Here is a 22,799-nt window from a genome sequence, read left to right on the forward strand (position 1 = left end):
CTTTCCAACTGTGCAAAGCGGTATATGGACATGAACTCCATCATCATGCAGCGTTTTCAGACCATGGGTTGACACTTTTTTTTCTTTTCAGTTTGTCAAATTATATCAGTTCAGATATTTGGTAATTTTTGTGGCTTTTATGTGTTTCTTGGTTTATTATCAGCAGAAGAAGCCTTTATAACATTTGGGAGATTGTGTCTGGGGAATGCCATGTGGATTATAAGATAAAGAGCATTGGAAAAAAAAAATTAAAACCTCTTAATTAACCATTTTAATGAGAAATTATATGGAATTGTGTAAATAATGATATCTTTATAAGTATATTTACAATTTAGAAATTGATACCATTTTCGATTGTCATTTATTTTATTTTCTGATTTTTTTTTTAAATTACAGACAAAATGTTTTTTTCAAAATAATTTGAAAAGACTTATCATTATATCAAAGCTTAAATTGTAACATGAGAGCAATAGCTTCCCCATTTCCACCACCATTAGTCCATTACCCTTAGAATAGGGCAAAGGTTTTGAGTGTTTGACGAGCCAATGCAATGTTGGTGACATGTGAAGAACAAGTGCTCAAGAATAAGATTTTAAACAGTACGGAAGCAAATTAAAGATTACAGTAATCATCCTTGTCTCATCGCTTCCCTGGTCTTCCTACAGGAGCATTAATGGAGAAGACAAGAACCATTAATTTTCTGACCGTTACTTAATGCTCGCGTTCATCACTGTAGTTGTTTGGAGCCCCTCATTCAATGCCCCAACCCATTCCTTGATTCCCTCACCTTTCTTCTCCGATCTCCATTAATGTCCCCTCTTTTTTCTGTTTCCTCATTCATCATCATCAATGGACTCTGGTATTAGTATATGCCCCTACCCCCCCCCCCCCCCACCTTCCCCAAACTTGTAAAAGTACATTTGAGGGTAAAATTCAACAAAACCTATTCCAAAACCCATGAAAGAGAATCATGGATTCAAAAGGAAGGAATCATTAAAATTCATCAAGCAAAGATTTGAATATTACGATTGACCATAGGAAGCAAATAAACGATAAGATATAGTAGTATATTATCATTCATGTTCATAGCTGTAATCTGTTCAGCTCTAAGCTCGCCGATAAAAACTCTTTTTCTACTGTTTGTGCAGAGACTGCGGCCGAAGATTGGTGTGATTGTGAGGCTTCTTTATTCTGTGGTGTTGAAGGATTCGATGATGGAGGCCTCTCAGGAGGAGCTGCGCACACTGGGATCACTGTTCGAATGTGTACTGCAGGAGCCAATCCCTGAGCTGGGAATGCCCTGGTTGCAGTTCTAGTCGGCGCCGCTGCAATTGAAGCGGAAACAGGGCGGAAGGTGGAGGTTCTCATCTGGGTTCGGTGCCCACAGTAACGTGTCAATGGGTATGGCCGCTGATAACTGGGACTTTGCCTGAGACCCTTCTCAATGGGTTTCTCTGTGCTCTCTGATTTCCCATTGAGCCACTCTTCTTCATCCTTTTGATGTTCTTCCAGCGGAGGTGGGATGGCTCTGTTTGATGGGAAGGGTAATGCCTTGTTCTCTGTGGTAGAATTTGACTGTAAGATCTTTGAGGCTGTGGGAGAAGAGAAAAGTGAAGAGTAACAATTCTGATTCTGGTTCTGCCTTTGGGTCGTCGAATAGATTGAGGAAAAATCAGATAGTAGATCCATTGATCTCCATTGTTGATACTGTAAAGTGTTATGGTAGGAAGAGCTGGAGCCATTATTGTTATCCCTGTAACACGGGACCACTCTTCCTCTCAACTGGCTTTGGTCCTTGTGTCTCGCAGACTTGTTTTCATCCTTGGGCCTGAAATTTGATAAAACCTTCGTGACAACTACCTGCTCATGTTCTTCACTGCTCTCACTGTCTTTGTGTGTATGAGATGAAGAACCCAAGCTTGGCACTAGACAGAAGAGAGACGTCAAATTAAAATCTACAGAACAAAGCAGAGTAGACGAGAGAAGATTAATATTTTTTTTTTAAGAAAATTACTTTGCTTTAATGAGGACCAGGCAGCCATGGCAGCATTCTTCTCTGCTTGCTTCTTTGTTTTTCCTGGTTCTCCCGTAAAATTCATACCAGCAAGCTCAACAGTGCAAGTGAAAATGGGTAGATGGCCCGGCCCTGTTCTCACTGTGGTGTAAACAGGAAGGTTCAGACCAGCTCTGTGAGCAGTTTCTTGAAGAAGGTTCTTATAAACTCCAGTCTCATCCTATAAACCATAAAATGAGGAAAGAAAAAAAGGTAACAAAATAGAACCATAGAATTCTCATTTCTGGGTTTTGTTTCTTTTCAGAAGGTACTCACAAGAACCCTTGCAGTCAGAGACCTTGAAGGACCCCTTGTTGATAGGGTGTTAAGCGCTACCTCAGCTGCTGCATGCTCTGCTTGTCTGAGTGTGGTACAATAGCTGGAACCTTCAAAGATTTCACCATTGAAGTTCACAGATGCCTTGAACCTAGGTGCATGATCAGGTCCTTCCCTGATACATGCATAAGAAGGGAGGTTGAAGCAACTTCTCTGTGCTAGTTCTTGTAACTGGTTCTTATACATACCTGCCCTGCCATGAACAAATACCCATTAAAAAAACAACATAAATCTGAAATCCAGATGAGTCCATAACTTCAAAAATGGCAAAAAATGTTAGCAGGAATGTACAAGAAGAGAAACCCACCTGCGAATTGCTGAGATAAGGGAAAAAAAATAAAATTGAAGAACCCACCTACTCCACCAGCTGTGTCACTCATGCATGTGTATCTGCAATGAAGCTCAAACTTAACAGGGGAAGAAGGAAAGAAAGAAATACAAAGCGAAAGAGGTGAAAAACTCAACGTGGGCCTCTCTTCTCTGTAACAGTAAATGTTTCTGCTTTCCAAGATGAGAATTGGATTCCTTGGCTCTATTTAACGCACGGTTCACTAATACAGCTCGATTATCTAGTATTCCAGAGGTGCTGAGAAGCCATAGATGATAGAAGTCATAGAACAGCCATTATAATCAGCTCTTACCATTAATGGAGAGGCATTAATGGTAGTTTGGTTTTGTTGCTGAGATCTCTGAAACTGTGAATGGACCCAAGATTCCTAATCGAGAGAAGAGAAAATAAATGCATTCAAACTGGACTGTGATTTAGAAATTGGCCGCCCTTGAGGAGATTCTCTTATCTAAGTCAATGGTCTTCTTCTGAACTTGCAATCAAGTGCCTTGGATTTCCATCTAAGGTCCAACCATTTTAATTCCGTACTTACAATCTATCAGATGACCATTATGCCCTTTATGATTCATTTTTCTACTATCGAAAGATGGAGACCCACATGTTATCTGTTCTTCCTCTTTCTGCCACAGAGAAATGGAAATGGACATTAATTGGAGTAGTAAATTAAGAAGCTACCAAGATTGAACTGATATTTGGTTCTGGAGCATACTTAAAGCCATGGTTTGTTCTTAGGGGTGTCAAGGTTCAGCCCAAATCGCTCTCCAAAATTGATCGGTTCTGCTCAGATTGAACCAATTTGATGGTTTCATGGAATCAGAAGAAACTGAACCGAACCGGACTGATTTTATGCATTGGCAGGAAAAGAATAAAAATACGGCTCAAACCTGATAACAGCCCAATTATGTATGAAAACAAAAATGGACCAGACAGAACCGAACCTGATAACAGCCCAATTATGAACTTACCACAAAAACTGAAAAGAAGATCTGGCCGAAATCAAAACTAACCGACACCAAAACTTCTTTAACATTTTGGTTTCACAGGCCAAACCGATTCAACCCATCTGAACCTGACTGAACCAACCAATCGACACCCTTCTCATAGGTAGCAGGCAATCAGGCATCGTGTCTCCCATCCAATTTAACCGGCTCAGTCCTTTTTTGTCAGTTCAATCGGCTGAACCGGTTTGAAATCGGATTTTCTTCTTAAGTTGGAGAATATGACATTTGAGGAAAGGCAGGCCCTACCATACCATGAGGCATGAGCCACTCTGAGGGAAGCAGCTTATGGCAATTTCTGTGGATCATCTTTAAGATTGAACATTAAAATCTCTTCAATGTCATATATCTGTTCCTGCTGTGCAACTGTTGGCCTCTTCTTTTGAGTTGAATTTGTTCAAGTGAGAATTCAGAGTTCAGCTAAACTCACCGAGTTTTCTGGCTCGTACACTGATAAGTAGTAATACAACTCAACTGCATAGGAAATCAGTTAATTATATCACCACCTGGTGTCATGGCCCCTGGCACAACAGTACTCTTATTGTTATGCTAATGTTCCAATAATCCTTGCACATCAAATGAAAGGACCATAATTCAAATCAAAATCTAAATCTAAATCTAAGTCAAAAAATATTATGATGATCTAAATTTAGATTTGGGAAAACCTGTTTTTAAAACAAACTAGTTACACAACACCCTAGGTGTAGCTCCACTTACCCGGATTAGGTTAGGTGTGATTTCGTGTAACTCAAACTTATCTTTGGCCCTAAATCATAAAGCCACACAAGTTCAAGGTTCCTCGTTAGTCACAGAAAAAAATAAAAATAGTTACACAAGATCTTTGTAACCACTTTTCTTTGCCCTTTGGCCACATTATTTACACTCTTTTAACTAGGTTACTTTTGTAATTTTCTACCCCTTCTTCCTCCCCATCTGCTCCCCCACTCTCATGCCACCCGCCACTGCTAGCCCCTCCAAATCAGGGTTACTTGAAGACTATTGTGTTTGTCGAAGTAAGGAGGTGAGTGTCTCTTCGAAGACATCCGCTCAAATTAGAACGATACAGAAAAGATCAGCATAGTCCCTGCGCGAGGATGACACGAACAAATCAAAAAATGGTCCAAATTAGTAAGGGGGTGAGTTGCCCTCTCTTACGAACACAAATTGGCCGTATCAGGCAGGATAGCACGATTTTGGCCCAAATGATTCCGATACCCTTTTGTTTTAACTAGTTTGTCCTCCCTGGTTTTTGTACCAGAGATCAAGTACTGCCAAGGTATGCCGATACCAATACCGATTGCTAAATCCATGGCAACTCCCCCAGCCTCGAGCAGAGAATGAAGAAGGCCCCCGGCCCCCGGCCCCCAGCCCCAGCAGATAAATGGCAGTGCTTGTGGTGGTGGTGATGGTGGACGTGATCAATCTCTGGTTTCCGTTTTCGTTTCTGTATCTATGCATTACCCACAGCGAAACCCCAAGCACGGAAGAAAGTGGCCACTCGTATAGCTTTTGGGACGTTCGTTGCAAATTCTTGACTGAAACTGTAATCTTCAGTACGAGATATTGGGAAGAGAAGATGATTATTCAATTTACATCACTAATAACACGTAACAGAGAATCCAAAATCACACACGCACAAAAAAGAAAAAAAAAATGAACAATCTTTACAAGTGCTGCCCAACCAAGACGAGTTGAGGAAAAGTAACTGCTCGTAGTGGCACACGATTCCTTCCCAGAAAATACAATTGCAGCGATTCCAACCACCATTGATCCCAACCATGCAAGTACCACACAAAAAGAGCACACAACAATAACATGGAAATTGATAAAAGGCGCTTCCTCCTATTAACCTTTCCATTCTGTATCTCAAAGCAACAAATTTGAAGTAGAACATGATAGTTCCAGACAGTCAAGTTGCCATCAGCCGTCACTAGCAACGTGGATCAATTTACTGATGCTGGTGGCCGAGAAAGCATTAAACATTCAAAACACCACATTCCACACCCACTGCAAACCCTTAAATGCTTCTTTGCCCTCACCGGTTTCGTGTTTCCTTTATCAGAGCTTAGATCCTATTCAAGAATGCCGTTTCCCGGCTGTTTGGCTGTCACCACCAATCCGATTAGACTCACCTGCTGCCAAATCAAGAACTTCAGATGATAATTCCCAGCTCCCACTTCTCCTACCCCAACTAGAGCTTCGGGGATGTTGTGCATGCCCCTCTGTAGCATCTGCAGGAACAGTCCTACTTAAATCTGGGGATGCATCACCAAACCCGCCATCCTTGCTGTCCAAGACACTGTTGCGGCTGAGAGACCCATCAAAATCATCAAACCCAGCACCAGATTCTCCCCAGACTGGCTTCCTACCCATTTCTATATCTCCTACAGCTTTACCCATGTTTGAACCAACAAAACCCCCACTTACAGCGCGTGGTAGCAATACCGGCTCCTGTGGAACCTTGGCCCTGAAATTGTTCTTAGATGGGCGAATGCTGGTGAAGAATATTTCCTTGAAGTTATCCACCACTCCCTTGTTATATGGGTTGTCTCGCCGATCATATCGGTATCTGAAATTCTCATAAGTGGTCTGCCACAGCACAGTGAACCTCATCATCAAATGAAATTTGTTTCGGAGTTCCCAAAAGGAATTTTAACTATATGATCTTGTCAGAAGAGAAAGTATCTTACCTGGTTTGTGCTAATGAGATATAAATGGAACACAGTAAGGCCACCAACAAACCAGACTGATATGAAGGTGTATACTATAAGCACAATGGACGCAGGGGTCTTTGTCATTGCTTTCCATATTGATATGTTATCAGAATCCATGACCTTCTTGATGTAGACCCAGCAGAATCCAAATACATATAAGCAAAGAAGAGTCGTTGAGAAGACAAACATGAAAAAGAACCTATAGTTTCGCTGCAAAAGCAATCATAGTACTGTTTAGACTCATGGATGTAGGCCGCAAATGATCACAAAATAAAGTTCTGCTAAGAAAGGTAATAGGGGTTGAGGTAGAATAACAGGCAGAGAACAATCAAATAAATAAATAAACTCCTTCCCACGTTTACTGTATAAAGAAATGTGATCACTAATGTCACCCCTGCCAGCTTGATTCTATTAAAATTTCTCTCATGATTTATTTTTTATTATCAAATCCCATATGCATGCTTATTATTTTGCAACATTCTACATGAAATTTTATCATGCACAAGATGATAAAAAGTTAAAGAAGCACCATGGTGGCCTTCCTCTCATATTTGGGAAGGGATGCTCTGCAGATTCTTTCCTGCTAAGAGATCCCACCTTGATTTTGAAGGGAAATTGAGATCGATTAGCAGAAAACTCAGTGGGAAGACTTGCTGTGATTCAGTGGGCAACCTTTCCTTTTGTGCAACTATCAGTCATGTATGGATGGAGAGGAATTTGAGAAGATGGACCAGTAACTCTAGATATTATCAGCAGATTTGGGATGGGATCTCCTTTGACGTTCGGAACAAACTTGATTTCATGTTGGTTCTTGCTTGGACTCCCCTAGTAATAGGCATGGGTGGTCACTCTTGGGACATCCCTATCCAGTTGCACTCGGCAGATAAAACTACCCCTTGAGGAAGGTTGCCATTTACCTTTTCTTTTCCTTCTCTTCTTTTTGCCTCCCCCTGTGGGAAGTTTATATGTATTCTTTTGGGCTCATTGAATATATTTATTACCCATCCCCAGAAAGAAACAAAGTATCCACGAAATTCTTACCAATTGTAACTAAAATAATAATTGCCATTCATCAATGGGTTTGGACTTGGGCAAAATTCAGAGCATTTTATGTCGTGTTCTAATATAAACAAAACGTATCACAGAGCAACATCCCTTACCAGCCCAATACACTGTCCAACCCAGGGACAGTGGTGGTCAAATCGCTCAACACAGTTGTTGCAGATTGAACAGTGTGAACAGCGAGGAGGCCTATAAAGCATGCATGTATCGCAGTACTTGATCTTAACAGTGATACCATTAACCACAACATCCTTCATGCGAGGCAAACGTATCTGCGGAGTCTGGCCACCCCCAACTTCAGCATTCCCATCAGAGCCTTCTGGTTCTGGAGGGTGTATATTGCGAGGTATAATACCAGGATCTCGTCCAGAGGTTAGCAGAAGAAGAACTAAAACCTGAGAAATCAAATGCATCCATCAGTTCACATTTACAATCTCAATTAATAAAACCCTCAAATAAGTTCATTTTATTTTATTAATCTAACCAGGGAAAATATAAGTAAATATGTTAATAAACCAATTGCAGAGTACATTTCCAATCTACAGATTTGCAAAAATATATATCAGATTTCCATTTTTAAGTTTCTTTTTCAGTTTGAAAAGTTTACAAGATAAATCATGGCAATTAGCAAGCAATGTCATACTCAGTACGGCAAGACAACTACACAACAAATGAAGTAAACACTCCCTAACCTGAAGAAAATAAGGAAAAAGAAAAGGATTTCATAATATTAAGGTGTGAAAGCAATGACATGGATTGATTTTCCAAAATGATCAGTTTAAAAGTTCGGTTCAAGGCACACAACCAATCAACAAATGCAAGTAAACATGTCTGCAAAGAAGAACCCAATGCACAGCCAATAGGCTTAGATCTGTACATCAAACACCAGTATTGAGCATGTGCACCTGTGTGTTTCAGCCTTTCAAGAGGGGAGTATGCATGTGGGTTAGCGGCATGTAGAATATTTCCTAATTTGCCAACATGGAAAGAATTAATGTGAACACATAAAAATTGGATGGTGTAGAAAACGTAAAAGGAGTTGAGCATATCAGGATCACTCATAATGGCTAAAACAGGAAAAAAAAAAGCAGAGGCACATTTTGAACAAGGCAACCATACACTAGGGGGAAATGTATTTAAATAGTTCAACAGAATTCTATATCATAACCCATGCCCAGTAAAGGAACCTTATTCAAAAATTGATTACTACTAATTGTTGCTATATCAAATTACATGTTTAATGAACATAGCAGTTCTCCTCAAAATAATTTTTGATGCAACCTAGTTTATTCATATCTCAATGTATTAATTAAGTGCTTAGATCGAGCTACTTCCTATTTTACAGGAAGCGTATTGTATTACTATATACTTTTATTAAAATTATTACAATTAAATTACTTTATTCTAAATTCTATTCCAAATCACGGCGCAGTCATTTGTCATTAAATTAATAAGAGACACCCCAGTATCTCTATTTAGTCATTCGAAGGTAGAGTCAGAAAAAAAAAAAAGGTTTCGCAGCCAAAGGCAAACACTATTCCATTATCTTGTCTACTTTGACCACAACATTATAGCATCAGCAAATACTTGCCAAACATTGTCCAATATCATAAAACATTAAATGCACATGAAAGACGAAAATTCTGTACATGCAATATATAACTAGAATTGACAGTAAATTCAGAAAAAGATAATACTCACATATAATGTGAATGCAGCAGCAACAACCAGTATTGATATTCCAAAGTAATCAATCAGTTCTCTGGCAACAAAGACGCAGAAAACTATGGCAGGAGCAGCAATAAGGAATATGGTTAGCGCCAGTGATCTGACATCGGGACCAAATATAAACCTTCCTTGAAGAAAGAAAATCTGCAAAACAAAATACCATGTCTAGATGAATATGCTGAGCAAAATACATTGAGGCACTCCACCAAAAGAAATTCAAGCTTCTGAGAATTTAAAATTACACATCATCTTGAAATACAGTGGAAAAACACATTTCGACAATTTATTGATGAGACACTGATCTGTGACTGGCTTCTATTTTCAGAAGCCTAATTAGAATATGAATTCTATTTCAAGTATTTTCCTTCAATTAGTACAAAATAATTGAGCGCCCACGGGAGTTGCTACATTGTCATTAGAATTATATTAGAAGTCTAAATTATTAAAGAGAGTTTCCTAGTTGTTTCAGGATTTTCTTTCAAAGCCAAAGTCAAAACACTGATTTGGGATGGGTAGTCTATATAGGGCTGTAGATAAGTTTATTTTGTGTGCTAGAGTTAATGAAATTGAGCCATACTGCCATAGTATAATCATTTTCTGGTTTGGTTTTCTAGTTGCTTATTTTTTCTGCTACTCTTTTTCATTAGCTTAGCTCTGTTGTTTCTTTTCTTATCCAAAATTTTTACTCTGAATTCCTTTGGTCTTAGTACATGCACGATAATCAGGGATTTCCAATCACTTCCTGCTTTGCAACTTCTCTGAATTTGGTTTCAATCCAGCAAATGCTGACTGACCCCAGCAATCTTCCCAAATGATTGCTGGTATAGACTTGAAATCCTTGCCCTAATACCCAAGTTGAAAATGCCACAATCTCTTCAATCTTAGTCACCTGAACTAAAGAATTAAAATCTTTAATTCGTATCCCTCCAAAATCCATAAACTAAATTTCCCAACCTAAATCCATAGGGCACATAACTCTAGCGGAAAAAGATTAGCTCAGGCAAAACAGATCATGCACGTGATGGACAACAATTGTTAAACTTCCCACAAAAGAATCAAGGTTGAGTTACATAATAAATCTCCAACATCAAGAAGATATTTTGGTAGTGGCCATCCATCTGTATCAATGGTAAAACAGTTTAGGAACAATTCTTGTCACTCATCAATCATCACATATAGTGATTCTCAATGGCAAATGTTTGATTTCTCCTTCTATCCTCTAAAGCTGAACTAGATCCCCTTTTATTTCATGCACCTCATGTACTAGTTCCCACACCAGGTCTTTAGTTCCAAAAACCTCATCATATAAAGTGCAAAAAAATTAGCTGTCCTAACAAATCCTGCTCATACTACAATGGAATCAGGATGCTCTAATACCAAGTGATGTAAAATTATCAAAGAGAAACTACAAAAAAGCATCTATACTCGATCTTAAATTATAACTGCTAATAGCCTACATCACTTGGTGTTAGGTAAGAAAAAATACTACAAAGGGGGAAATCACTAAATCCACGTCGAGTTATTAAGTCTAGAGAGAGAGAGAGAGAGAGAGAGAGAGAGAGAAAAGTTTCACTGCATAAAAAGAAATCACCCACTTCCAATTTCAAAGATCAGAAAAACATAAACCTAAGTAGAAAGCTTTAAAACAACAAATGTTAAGGCCAAGCGTACCAAAAATTCAGTCAGACAGATGGTTATCCTATCCCATACCACTGCAAAATTCAAACAATCTCCTTGATGCACTAACTATAATTTGTGGAACCTGCTCTCTATACAGAAGCAGGGTCAAAAGTCCCCAGTCTAAGGGCTTTTATGCACTAACTAGATTTAGTTGAACCTACTCTATATTGATACAGAAGAGGCCATAAAAGCCCCCCAATCTAAGGGCTTTTATGGAGGGAAAACTAATACGTCGTACACCTAAAATGACACATGGACCGGAAGAGAATATCAAGTAACTATTCCAATCTTTTTAAAACACCAAACAACTGAAGCCAAGCTGACAGATGTATCAGCAAAGAAAAACTATATCCATCTCTCCGCTACTCCAACAAAAAAATCACCTTTGTACTGCAGATGCACTAAGTTGGCATATTCTCAGTCCCCAGTCTTTCCACGCTAACCGAATAAGTAACAAAGAGCAAGAATTTCTGAAGCCATGTTCCATAACAAACAAATTGAAGGAAACGATGAAATTAGGGTTACCACCGTAAGAACAAGATCATTCTGGGATCGTAATTGCAGGGACACGACAAAACCCAAAACCTCAAATTCAGTTGGCAATAACATCGTACACGAAATATCCAAGCAAATCCCTAGTGTTATATAAGCAGGAGGGAAAAAGAGAAAAAAAACTGGGACCTTACATTGCTTCCTTTCCAAGTTTGGTAAGTCCTAAGCGTCTGGGAACCATCGGCGTTCGGATCGGAAACCTGTGGTTGAGGAACCACATACATTTTCTCACCCTTATTCTCGCTACCAGATCCCTCAATATTATTAGAAGAGGGGGAATGAAACTAATACAATTGGGCCTTGGGGGGGATAGCAAAGAAAGGCAGCTGGCTCAATCAGGGTCTCCACTTTCTCACCATTGCTGCGTCAGAGAAAGGTAATCCCCGTCCTCTAGGAACAGTCGCCGGCCGCCATGGAAGAATACCTTAATCGTATCGTATTACCAATGGTTTGGTTGCGTAAGGAAAGTGATTCAACAACAGGAGGAGACTTCGTGGCTCATGAACCATCAGAGGCAGAGGCAGAGAGGGGTTGCGTGCTGGCGGCGATTCAACAACAGCAGAGAACCATTTTCCCCCTTTTTTTAATTTTTGAGATTTTTAGTGAGATATAATGTCAGGCGGACACGTCGCGAGTCGCGACTCGCGACTCGCGACTCATGACAGTACCCAAACGAGCTTCCGTCGACGATTTGACATTTTCATCTTTTGCCGGCTATAAGATTTTCTGCTCCGATGCAACCTAGCGAAGAAGTCCAAACTCCAATGTCCCAAATAAAAATCAGAGAAAATGATTTCTCTCGTCTGATCGCGTGGTCCCTGCGCCAGCTTAAGCCCTTCACTACATTTGTGACCCACAACTCTAAGGGCCCGTTTGATAACGTTTTTGTCTTTTCTGTTTCAAGAAATGTCAGAAACATAAATTTTCGTTTCTAGAAACAGAAACGAAATTGAAGGTGTTTGATAAGTCATGTTTTTAGAAGTCGATGGTAACCAGTGAAAGAATTACCACAAGTCGTTTTCAGAAACGGCGAAACAAGTTGAACTTGTTTCGCCTGGGTCGTTTCTTGAACCATAAATAAGTAAAAATTTCTATTTCTATTTCTAAAAATAAGTGAAACGAAACAGTTTTATCAAACGTTTTTTGCTCCGTTTCTGCTGTTTCTGGAAACAGAAACGGCAGAAACACGTTTCTTGAAACGTTATCAAACGGGCCCAGTTTTCCACCCCATACTCCCTTACAAACAAACAGGACTTAATGCTTTTACAGCTTGGGCAAGTTCGTGCACTCATATAATCCTCAAGCTTTAATGGTAGGAGGTCGTAGATCAAAGTTCTTCTCATATTGACAGCGTTTATGGTTTTAGAGAAATTCTTATTGTTATTGCGGTTAGTGGATTAACGATTCCAACAGTAAAATGACTTATTGGCTCAATTTACTTCGTCTTTCATGTTCTACAGTTGCCCTTGTCTCTGTTAGGGAGAAAGAATTATGCCTGTCTCTGTTTCTGATATCCATACTTAGTCACAAGTCACAACCAGGTGTGAAAGACACCATGTGTGCCTGGTTATATGATGAACAAGAATAGGCAAAGTTCTCTTGCCCTTAAATTAAGAAAAAAAAGGATTTCCTAAGTTGAATGTAAAGGGCTGACCAAAAAATAAAAAATCAAACGCTAAAGAATACATTAATACTCTCTCTCATGAAATAACCTCTTCGCACCCATATATGAAATGGTTTACTCATTCCTCATCAGTGCACTCCATATGCCACCGACCAGAGAACCTTCAGCCATTTATTAAAGAAGGGAGAAAAATAAGATAGCGGTTGTGGCTAGGAGTTAGGAGAAGTTGGTGCGGCCGGCCGGTCCTCCAATTATATATATATATATATATATCCCTGAAACAGTCCCCACACGGTGTGCCAGTTTTATGGCCTAAAGCAATGGTCCGAGAGGCAACTTTCCAGCTTTGATTTTGGTAGGAAAAGATATAAGATACCATTCATTATAGGAAGTAATTTATGAAAAGAAATTCATTGGACAATGTTATGTGCCACATGGCAGTAATTCATATGCCCGTTTGAACCCTTAGGGAAATTAATGATGCCCATTTGATCTCTTACGTAGTAAACTTTTCTATAATATATATATATATATATATATATATTGACTTAATCTATTTCAAGAATGCACAACAAACACGGCATTAGGTTACAATATTTTATTTTTATTTAAGGAAAAAAAATGCTAGTTCTTAATTGATTGTGTAGAGTGCATTTTACAACGGTGAAAACATCATTCATCTAAATTAATGTCATAACATATAAAATGCTAAGTTCACCCAAATTATAACAACAAAGACAGCCACGTGAATTATAAAAATCATTTTGATAGAAGGTCCAATCTAACACCTTAAGTTATGAGAGACTACACTTCTATAACTTTCACCATCTCAACACATTCTTACCTAAAAAATAAAATATCTTAATACATTAATTAATTTAACCTTCTTATTTAATGAGATTTTCGATGCAAATATTTCCATGTAACAATTTTCTAAAAGGCTCACAAGAAGCTTGTGAATTTATTGAATTTTGTCAAGGTTGGCAAAACCTATATAAAATTAATTGTGATTTCTACTTGCGTGCATAGACTTTAGTCTTATATTTATTATTTATCAAGTAGTTCAAAGCCATGACATATTCTTGCCTCTGTTTATGTCTAGTCTAAGACCCAATAACAAATCGTAATTTTTGAAGCTATCATTGGATTCTATTAAAAAAAAAAAAAAAGAAGATATCATTGGATGGTCAAAGAAATTTTTAGACAATGACCAAGCTGGAATGCCTAGATTTTTTTTTTTAGGCATATCCATCCAACAATATCCCATGGGACTTTGAGTACAACTACTAGAGAGATGGGAGAAATTGGGAGAAGAGGTGGTTGAAGAGAGGGTGCTTTAAGGCACAATAGAAAGCTTGGATCAACTCTGAAGAGTCAAACGAGTGATCTCTTGGATGCATGTATTCTTCTACAGCATCTCAGAAGGAAGAGGTTGAAACAGAAGCAATCTTAGTAGGATGGGATAACTTTTCATTGTAAAAATGTTAATAGTAGTAATCCAGCTATGAATTATCTACTATCCCTAACCACTAATGGCTATACAAACTCAAACCTATATACTAACATCATATGTAATATCTCCTAATGTTATCTTTCTTTTTCTTATGATAAAAAAAAAAAAAAAAAAAAAAAAAAAAAAAAAAAAAGAGTTAATATATGGGAAAAGGTTGTCCGAATCTAAGGCGTACCATACGCTTAGACACATCTCTAATTTTTTTTCTCTTATCTTAAATAAATGAATAAAAAAATAGAATGTGTGTAGATGTAGGATATACCTAGGCTCAAAGAATCCTTTCCCAGTATAATTAAACAAGTTGATCAATTAATAAAAAATATTTTTATTGGCACTCAGGTGGGAAAGGATTTTTTACTTTACTTATTGCCCTTTTAACATGATACACCTTTTTGTTTTTTTCAATGAAGATAAATCTTGTCATTTCACATATATACTTGAAAAATATGCAAGATATTGACATCATTTGATAACAAGATAATGATAGGTCACCTTTCAAATTATTTTTTAAAAATATTTTCATACACTTAAATTGAAATAATTTTGAGAATAAAATAAGGGACAATCAATATAAGGTGTCAAATTCTAAATATATTTATGGAGATGTCATTTAAAGAGTCTCATTAATAAAACTGGCCGTGTGATCAAGTAGCATTCATTTTCCCTTAAGTTTTTCGGTACCCATGAGGAAGGTAGAATTACTTCATTACCGATGGTTACTCTATGGATTTATCAAAAAAAACTCTATGATTGGACTTGTACATCATAATTAGTTATATCGAAAATATCCTTCCTTATCCTAATTAAAAGGTCTCTCCATGTTGAGAAGATTCTCTTTTCAAGAGTGGTGAAGAGAAACTAGGTCCCGTGAGGATTAAGTTTTCTTTTACTTGTGAAAGAAGAATTTCTTTACCACCGATGTGAACTTGTGATTAGATTATTGTATTATCATCATCTCTCACCGTCTAATTTACAAGGTACAAAATACCCTTTCCAACATTTGTCAAAGGGTTTGATATTTACAATGAGGAGATTCTCCCTTCTCCATGGGTGAAGAAAATTAGATCCATTACATATATAATCAATTCCATTCTCCCAAACCAAAAATGAAATAGAACAAGGAATTTGCATATTCATAGAAGAAAAGATAGCGGGTGGGTCTCCTGGTCTGTATTTGATATGATTTCTTATCAATGTATTATTGGCAATGCATGATTAAATACAAGGCACATGTCAGGTACCATTTATGCCCTAATGGGCCCACCGTGAACAAAAAAATTCAAAGGTCCTACCGGGAGTCGAACCCAGGTCGCTGGATTCAAAGTCCAGAGTGCTAACCACTACACCATAGAACCTTTGTTTTACTAAAACATATAAATAATCTAGATGACGTTCTTACTATTTCTTCTTTCCCTATCTAAAAGCATGGTCTATGCCAACACTTCATGTGTCTATATCTCCTCCCCAATAGGGAGCAAAAATATCATTTCATAGAAGGGAGGAGAGAGAGAGAGAGAAACACATAGGGCCTCTAGCGTAGGCTACGCTCCTGAACAAAAAGGTTATTTCCCATCAACTAACCACTAGATCCAGATCCTCCATAAAATGCTTCCCTACAACAGCATAAGCATTGTACGGGTTGTTTTGGTAAATGGATTAGTAAGGACTTTGAATGGCATGGCATAATTTTAAGGATTGATAGAGTTTTAATTCTTTCACACATTGTGAAGAGATTGTCTCTTCACTTCGGGGTTCTTCGACGTTTGGATGGGAATATGATAATGGTTCCAAGGGCACTTTTGGACATTTGGTATAGTGAGGGAGGTTATTATATAGTATCCTAATGGTGAGATTCTTTTCATCTATTACGAAGGAAAACTTTCACCTATCTATAATACATATATAGTATGTTATTCCATGGACGAAAGATGTTGCATCTGCGCGTTTGCATAGATTTTCATATGGATATTGCCCCACTCCCACCATGGTGAGCCAAGAACATTTTCTCATTCAAATTCTTAATTAATGTTTCCCTTATATAGTATGTTTTTTCTGAACAAGAACCTAGCCAAAGATTAAGAAGCTTTCGTTTTTTTTCAAAACAAGAACGTAATCAAAGATTAACCTTCCTACTTCCAACAAAATGCAACATCTATGGAGAAGGAACTTTTTTTCTTTAGATTCTTTTCATAACATTAGATTCTTTTCATAACAATTCGAGAAAACGAAAAGAAAAGAATATACTATCCTACAACAAGAGAGATGGACCCCCTATACCCAAAACAACCACTCATTGAATACAAGGAGGAGGTCAGCCCTTTCATCTATGGGACTATACTTTACCTAGGCTTAATTGGAGTTTTCTCACTTCTTCTTCTTCTTCTTTTCTTTTTATTTTATTTTATTTTTTAATGAAGGTTTTGAGTTGAGATTCATGACCAATGTAATGATGTAACCGTAGTTCACAATTCTTTTTTTCGATCCACTTGAGCACAAAGAAAAAAAATATGTGAGAAAACTCCTGGCAACTTCTCATTGAAAGTCACCATCAATAATTTCATTCATCAAACACATGGGTGGCCAATTATTTGAGACAAAGTACCATATAGTTATAACATTGGCCATAACCACATTTGGAAATAGTGAAAAGGTTCTTTGAGGTTCTCTCTCTTTCTCTCAATGGCTTTGTTATCTTTACATGTACGAAACCATTTCGTCACACCTAATTCCCAATCCAAAGAAATATTGAGGTTAAAGAATGTGATAAAAATACAAATTAGGTGAAAGACAAAAGCAATACGCGGCTACTCACAATGCTTGGATCCAGCTTTTACAACTTTTGAAAAATAAACTTCACATCAAAATACATATTCATATAAACCTATGATCACTTTAACACTTATCTATCAAGATATTATCACTTTGTACAAAAGAAGAAAACAATTCCCACAATGGCAAGTAAAACCATCAAAGCCTCTTTCTTTTTTTTCTTTTTTCTTTTTTTTAATAGGTGGAAGAACCGCAACCTTTTTAAACATATAATAAATGGGATTTAATTAAAATTGCAAAATATTTGGTGGGTAACACTTAGAAAAGCACAATAATCACTTTTTAGGGCCAATAGTAGAAATATTTGCCTTCAAGAAGTAAAGAAACTATGGTTCTATCCGCCGTATTGGTGGTATCTTATATGGATAGCAAATCAATCCAAATTGGATTTTGGTATTGGAATATGAGTAAATTTATGAAAATATTCTACATTTTATAAAAAGTAAGGCTTGATTTGAATCGATACGGCTGATCTAGATCAGAATCCATACCCGAGAACTAAATTCTCTCTCTCTCTCTCTCTCTCTCGCGTGTAAGTCTCATTCCAATAGAGTTGGACCAATCATATTAGGTTCTCAAGCTTCTACTCTCTTACTTTCCCTTCTAACTAGTACGCACCTAAGAAATAAGAATAACATAATACGATAACTAAAACATTAATCACCATCTTTCTATAACTGCAAACACAACTTCAAATGAAAGGAAACCATCTGTGTGAGGAATATTAGTTTTAACACATAAAAACTTCCATACGAAACCCTACATTTATGCTATAAAACAAAACCAACATCTGATAAAAGAAGCAGAGAAGAGTGAGAAAGAGATTTAGGATTTGCGGAAAGTAGGATGGCCAGGGTGGTATTTTCTGTAATTCAGTTGATGATGAGAAATGCCTAAAAAGGGTATGATGTATGTGCTCACATGAAAGCGTCTTGAGGGCATGAAAAACTTCAAGTAGTATCCAATGTAACGGAAAATTCCATAGGCACTAAGGCCACGTTATTTTTTTTTTGGCTAATGACGAGTGTCCAGGTCTTTGGCATGACTAACGGGCCCATATTGACCCCACAACCGCATGGATCAGGCTCGTTTGGTAGTCATTCAGCTCCAGAAATGACGTTTCGTGTCAAAAACAGAATTTTCAGTTTCTGTGTCAAAATGCCCTTTTAAAATAAAATAATAATAATAATAATAATAAATAAATAAATAAAACTTTATGTTTGGTGACCTGTTTCAGGAACGATTACCCTAGTTGTTCACTTTTTTTGTATTTAAACGAAACCGAAATAACGGAACAAGATTTCGTCTTTTCATCATTTTGCCTTTTTTTTTTTTTTTTCATAGAAATGAAAAACGTGAGAAATATTTTTTTTGGATGACTGCCAAACGCAGCCTAACCAAAATCTGTTATTGATTCATGAGTGAGTGTCTTTATCCTACGCGGCTTGTTAATTTTCCACTCACCATCCAACCCCAATGTGTTCCATGCGCAACCCTTCTCTTCCCACTCACTACTCTCCAACCCTCCTCGCTATATAAAGGTCAGCCTTCCATCAGCTTCTCCTCGCCACCCACACGAGATAGATTCGTATAGGAGCGAGGAGCCAGGGTTTTAGCAGTTAAACCCTGCCCTGCTTCTAGTTTTGCTTATTTTGTGGGAGGAAGGAGAGAGAGCTTCAAGAGATGGGCACGCTTGCACTATTTCATCACCAAAATCCATTAATTATCATCTTTGGTCTCTTAGGTAGAGATCTAGCTATGGGTTCCTTTCCCAACCATTTCTTCTCCTTCTTGTCCTTCTCCTCTGAAAGGAAAATGAAAATTAGGCCAGGGTGACAGTTTTTCTATTTTATTTCTTTTAATCTTGGTGTAATGATCATAAGGCTCTAATAGGGGAAATTGTTTGAAGAAATGGATGAGTTTCAACTTGAATCAATGGTTTCGTTCCACATTAATGAGCACAAAGATTAATTACTCAATTTAGAAATTTAGAAATGCTTATCTAAGTCTAAAAATGCACCCAAATTGGTCATATTAAATAGTTCTTAATTAGTTTCCAACCTTATCTTTTGATGCTTAATTAATATATCTTCCTGATCAGTATGAACCTTCCTGGTTTCGCGACCACAATTGAAATTTCAGTTCTTACCTTCTTTGAGGAAGAAAAGCTAGCAATTAAATTTACACTTCTCATTTGGTATCTTATGTGTTTTGTTTTTATAGGTAACTTCATCTCGTTCTTGGTGTACTTTGCTCCAGTGTAAGTTTCTATTATAAATATATATATATATATATATATTTCCCCCTTGCATGATCTTAATCAAAATATCTCTTGAAAAAGGTTAACAGAGAAGATCATATTAATTTTGATTTCATCAAAATGCAGGCCAACATTTATCAGGGTTTACAAGAGGAAATCAACTGAAGGATTTCACTGTTTTCCATATCTGTCTGCACTGTTCAGTGCCATGCTATGGCTATATTATGCATACCTGAAGGGTGGTGCAACTTTCCTTGTCACCATTAACTCCTTCGGATGTGTTATAGAGACAATCTACATTGTCATCTTCCTGGTTTATGCAACAAAGAGAGCTAGGGTAACAAAAGAGATTCTTCATTCTTGCACCTCACTTGTTATTAATTTATGAACCCTTGAGATGTCTTCTATCTGCTATCTAATTGTGAGATATATGTACTTGCAATATTAATGGCAGATTTTGACTATCAAGCTGCTTCTGTTGATGAATCTTGGTGGGTTCTGCTTGATCCTTTTTCTAGTTCAATTGTTAGCCAAAGATGACAAAAGGGTCCAGATTGTTGGAATTGTTTGTGTTGTCTTCTCTTTGTGCGTCTTCATTGCACCCTTAAGCGTTGTGGTACGGTTACACCAACACCAGATTAAGCTTTATAGCCTTATTACATTCTATTTAGTATTGTATGGTAATTAATAAATTATTTAACAGGCACTGGTCATACGCACAAAGAGCGTGGAGTACATGCCATTTACTTTATCTTTCTCCCTCACCTTGAGTGCAGTAGTGTGGTTCTTCTATGGTCTTCTTCAAAATGACCATTTCATAGTAGTAAGTGATCTTGAAATCTCTCGACTTATTTAAATGTTTTTTTTGGTAATAAGTAAGGAACTAACTTAGGGTTTGGAATATTGATTGAATATATATATATATATAGCTCCCAAACGTACTGGGTTTCATCTTTGGGGTACTACAAATGGTGCTATATTTGATCTACATGGGCTCCAATAAGAAGAAGGATGAAGTGAATGAGGTGGAGCAAACAATCACTGACGCAGTTAAGCTAAGCATGAACATAAGAAGTTCGGAGCCGGTGCACCCAGTTGATTCAGATGCCCAAGAACAGAAAGAGGAAGAAGATGAAGAGATAAACCCCATTATCCCCAGCCCTAATCTTGAGGAACGCCCAAATGAAGTCCAGGTCGTTGTGTGCCGAGTCTGATATGATGATATGATAATCAATCATCCCTCGCTCCCAGGCAAGCCAGGGCCTAGCTAGATCCTATTATGTATCTTTATATGCCTCGGCATCTCTTAGTCCCTAATCTCCATGATCACATCATATGTACTATCTATTTATACTATATATATTGAAGAGATTATGTGTCTTCCTCTCTGTCTTTCTCGCCGATATGAGTGTGTGTGTGTAACAGTGAAGGTATACAGTTAGGCTCTGCTACGGCTTCATTTATCATGTGTTGTTAGCTCAAGCTCAAGCTCAATCTCCAGGTAATGGTGATTCCCAAGTCGATTGCGATCCCAACTGATTGGTTGTGTGAAACGGATTTGATTTGGACAGATTTGATTTTTAATCTAACTTCACTTCTCGGATTGTTCCTCCTTCTCATTTGCCTAAAATATAAGACGTACCTGGGCAGGTGGACATTCCAACTAGACCAGCATTATTCGTTACCAAAAATAAAAAAACTTCAGGATTGTTTGCCACTTGGAATTAATGTTAGGCGGGACCAACTTTTAATGCTGCCCTATTCGTGTATGAAGTTCGAGTTGGACAGTTTTACTCTTCACATCATTGGGGAGAGGATTCTCTCCGATGACAGTGTGGAGGAATCGGCATGTCACACCCGGGCCCACTTATGATGTGAGAGGCTGAGAGCGGTGAATCTTCACGTAAGTGAATGTACGAACTTCTCTGATCCGTGGATATGACATTTATTAAATGAGGAGAGAGAAAATAGATGCCATATCCACGGACCAAGAACATTCACGTACAGTCATTTATGCGAAGATTCATCGGACTCTGAGAGGTCGGTGCTAGAATCTACATTTTGGTATTGTGTTTTTATTTATTTATTAAAATACAAAAATGAGATAAAAATACAAATGATCACCACCCAGAAGAGGATATGGTTCCTCTCCTGGGTGGTGATCACCCAGGTCAATCCATAGCTACTTGGACGATCGACAAGTGTTCAAGCAGTGATCCAGTGGTTATGCTTCTACTGACTAGAATAGAGGCGCCACGTCGAGAGCCATTAGATTACTGCTTGAATACGTGTTAATCACCCCAGTAGCTATAGGCAAGACTTGGGTGATCACCACTCAAGAGAGGATCCCGATCCCCTTTTCTTCCCATTCAACGGTTCGAATATACATAGTTGGCACATATGGAAAAATAGGAATACTAAAATTGTACCCTTTTCACTACTATACGACGGTACCACCTATGGATTTAGATATCAATACATATAGGAATCGTACATGAACAATACCGAAATGATATCAATCCTGAATCAGTCGTACGATCCGGATTGATAACTTTTACCCTAACATATACAATATCCGATCATAGATAGGCCAGCTATCAATATCGGTCTCAATTAATACCGATATGATATGATGAATCCGATATTAATACCTAAATCCTTGGTACCACCAGACCTTCATCCCTTTGTAATATAAGATGGAGTGATGATAGGATCCCTCTAATTCTCTATTTGTATCGTACCACTTGATATATATATATATATATATATCCTCCTATTTCATTGCAGCTCTCTAATGCTAGGAAATTTTGACGTGCAATCCAAGTCAAGGATAATCCTCTAGATGATTGACCTCATGACCGAAACTTTCTCATATAAGATACTCCTGAATTTTTCATTTTGAGTCCATTTGTCGACATTAATTTCTAGCTAGAAGTAAAATGAAGACAAATATTTCCTTTTTTCCAGTTAGAAAAAATACTCTCAGACATTACATATATTTTCATTTTTCAAAATTCTGATGAAACAGATTTTATAATTAAGATTTTGTTATAATTGTTTCATTATTTTACTTCAATATATTTTACTTTGAAAATGACCAT

The 22,799-nt window shown here is 37.6% G+C and overlaps 3 protein-coding genes and 2 non-coding genes across 9 annotated transcripts; 2 read left to right on the forward strand and 3 right to left on the reverse strand.

The window, feature by feature from the left end:
• Positions 1-932: 932 nt before the first annotated feature.
• Positions 933-2,982, reverse strand: LOC122076666 (double-stranded RNA-binding protein 3-like). Of its 5 annotated transcripts, XM_042642089.1 has the most exons (5): positions 2,855-2,982; positions 2,697-2,779; positions 2,330-2,577; positions 2,015-2,234; positions 933-1,925 (listed from the first exon to the last, which is right to left on the reverse strand). In XM_042642089.1, the coding sequence occupies exons 2-5, from the start codon at positions 2,767-2,769 to the stop codon at positions 1,084-1,086; spliced, it is 1,383 nt and encodes a 460-aa protein (XP_042498023.1). In that variant the 5' UTR covers positions 2,770-2,779; positions 2,855-2,982; the 3' UTR covers positions 933-1,083. The 5 variants fall into 5 exon arrangements, with proteins under 5 accessions (XP_042498023.1, XP_042498022.1, XP_042498024.1 ...); XM_042642088.1 differs by having other exon boundaries at positions 2,697-2,981; XM_042642090.1 differs by having other exon boundaries at positions 2,745-2,980.
• Positions 2,983-4,763: 1,781 nt separating this feature from the next.
• On the forward strand, positions 4,764-4,866 carry LOC122077691. The gene has a single exon (XR_006139931.1). It is a non-coding gene; the product is annotated as a U6 spliceosomal RNA (small nuclear RNA).
• Positions 4,867-5,257: 391 nt separating this feature from the next.
• Positions 5,258-12,112, reverse strand: LOC122076667 (probable protein S-acyltransferase 7). The gene is made up of 5 exons (XM_042642093.1): positions 11,607-12,112; positions 9,214-9,384; positions 7,611-7,907; positions 6,427-6,660; positions 5,258-6,325 (listed from the first exon to the last, which is right to left on the reverse strand). Exons 1-5 carry the CDS (start codon positions 11,694-11,696, stop codon positions 5,813-5,815), a joined length of 1,305 nt encoding a protein of 434 aa, XP_042498027.1. The 5' UTR covers positions 11,697-12,112; the 3' UTR covers positions 5,258-5,812.
• A 3,780-nt stretch (positions 12,113-15,892) lies between these two features.
• Positions 15,893-15,964, reverse strand: TRNAQ-UUG. Its single transcript has one exon. It is a non-coding gene; the product is annotated as a tRNA-Gln (tRNA).
• A 3,023-nt stretch (positions 15,965-18,987) lies between these two features.
• Positions 18,988-21,086, forward strand: LOC122077184 (bidirectional sugar transporter SWEET12-like). Its single transcript, XM_042643034.1, has 6 exons — positions 18,988-19,182; positions 19,662-19,698; positions 19,825-20,035; positions 20,153-20,314; positions 20,402-20,521; positions 20,628-21,086. The coding sequence occupies exons 1-6, from the start codon at positions 19,122-19,124 to the stop codon at positions 20,910-20,912; spliced, it is 876 nt and encodes a 291-aa protein (XP_042498968.1). The 5' UTR covers positions 18,988-19,121; the 3' UTR covers positions 20,913-21,086.
• The last annotated feature ends 1,713 nt before the right edge of the window (positions 21,087-22,799 follow it).

This window comes from Macadamia integrifolia, chromosome 4 (genome assembly GCF_013358625.1).
Source record: "Macadamia integrifolia cultivar HAES 741 chromosome 4, SCU_Mint_v3, whole genome shotgun sequence".
In the NCBI taxonomy this organism is placed as follows: Eukaryota; Viridiplantae; Streptophyta; class Magnoliopsida; order Proteales; family Proteaceae; genus Macadamia; species Macadamia integrifolia.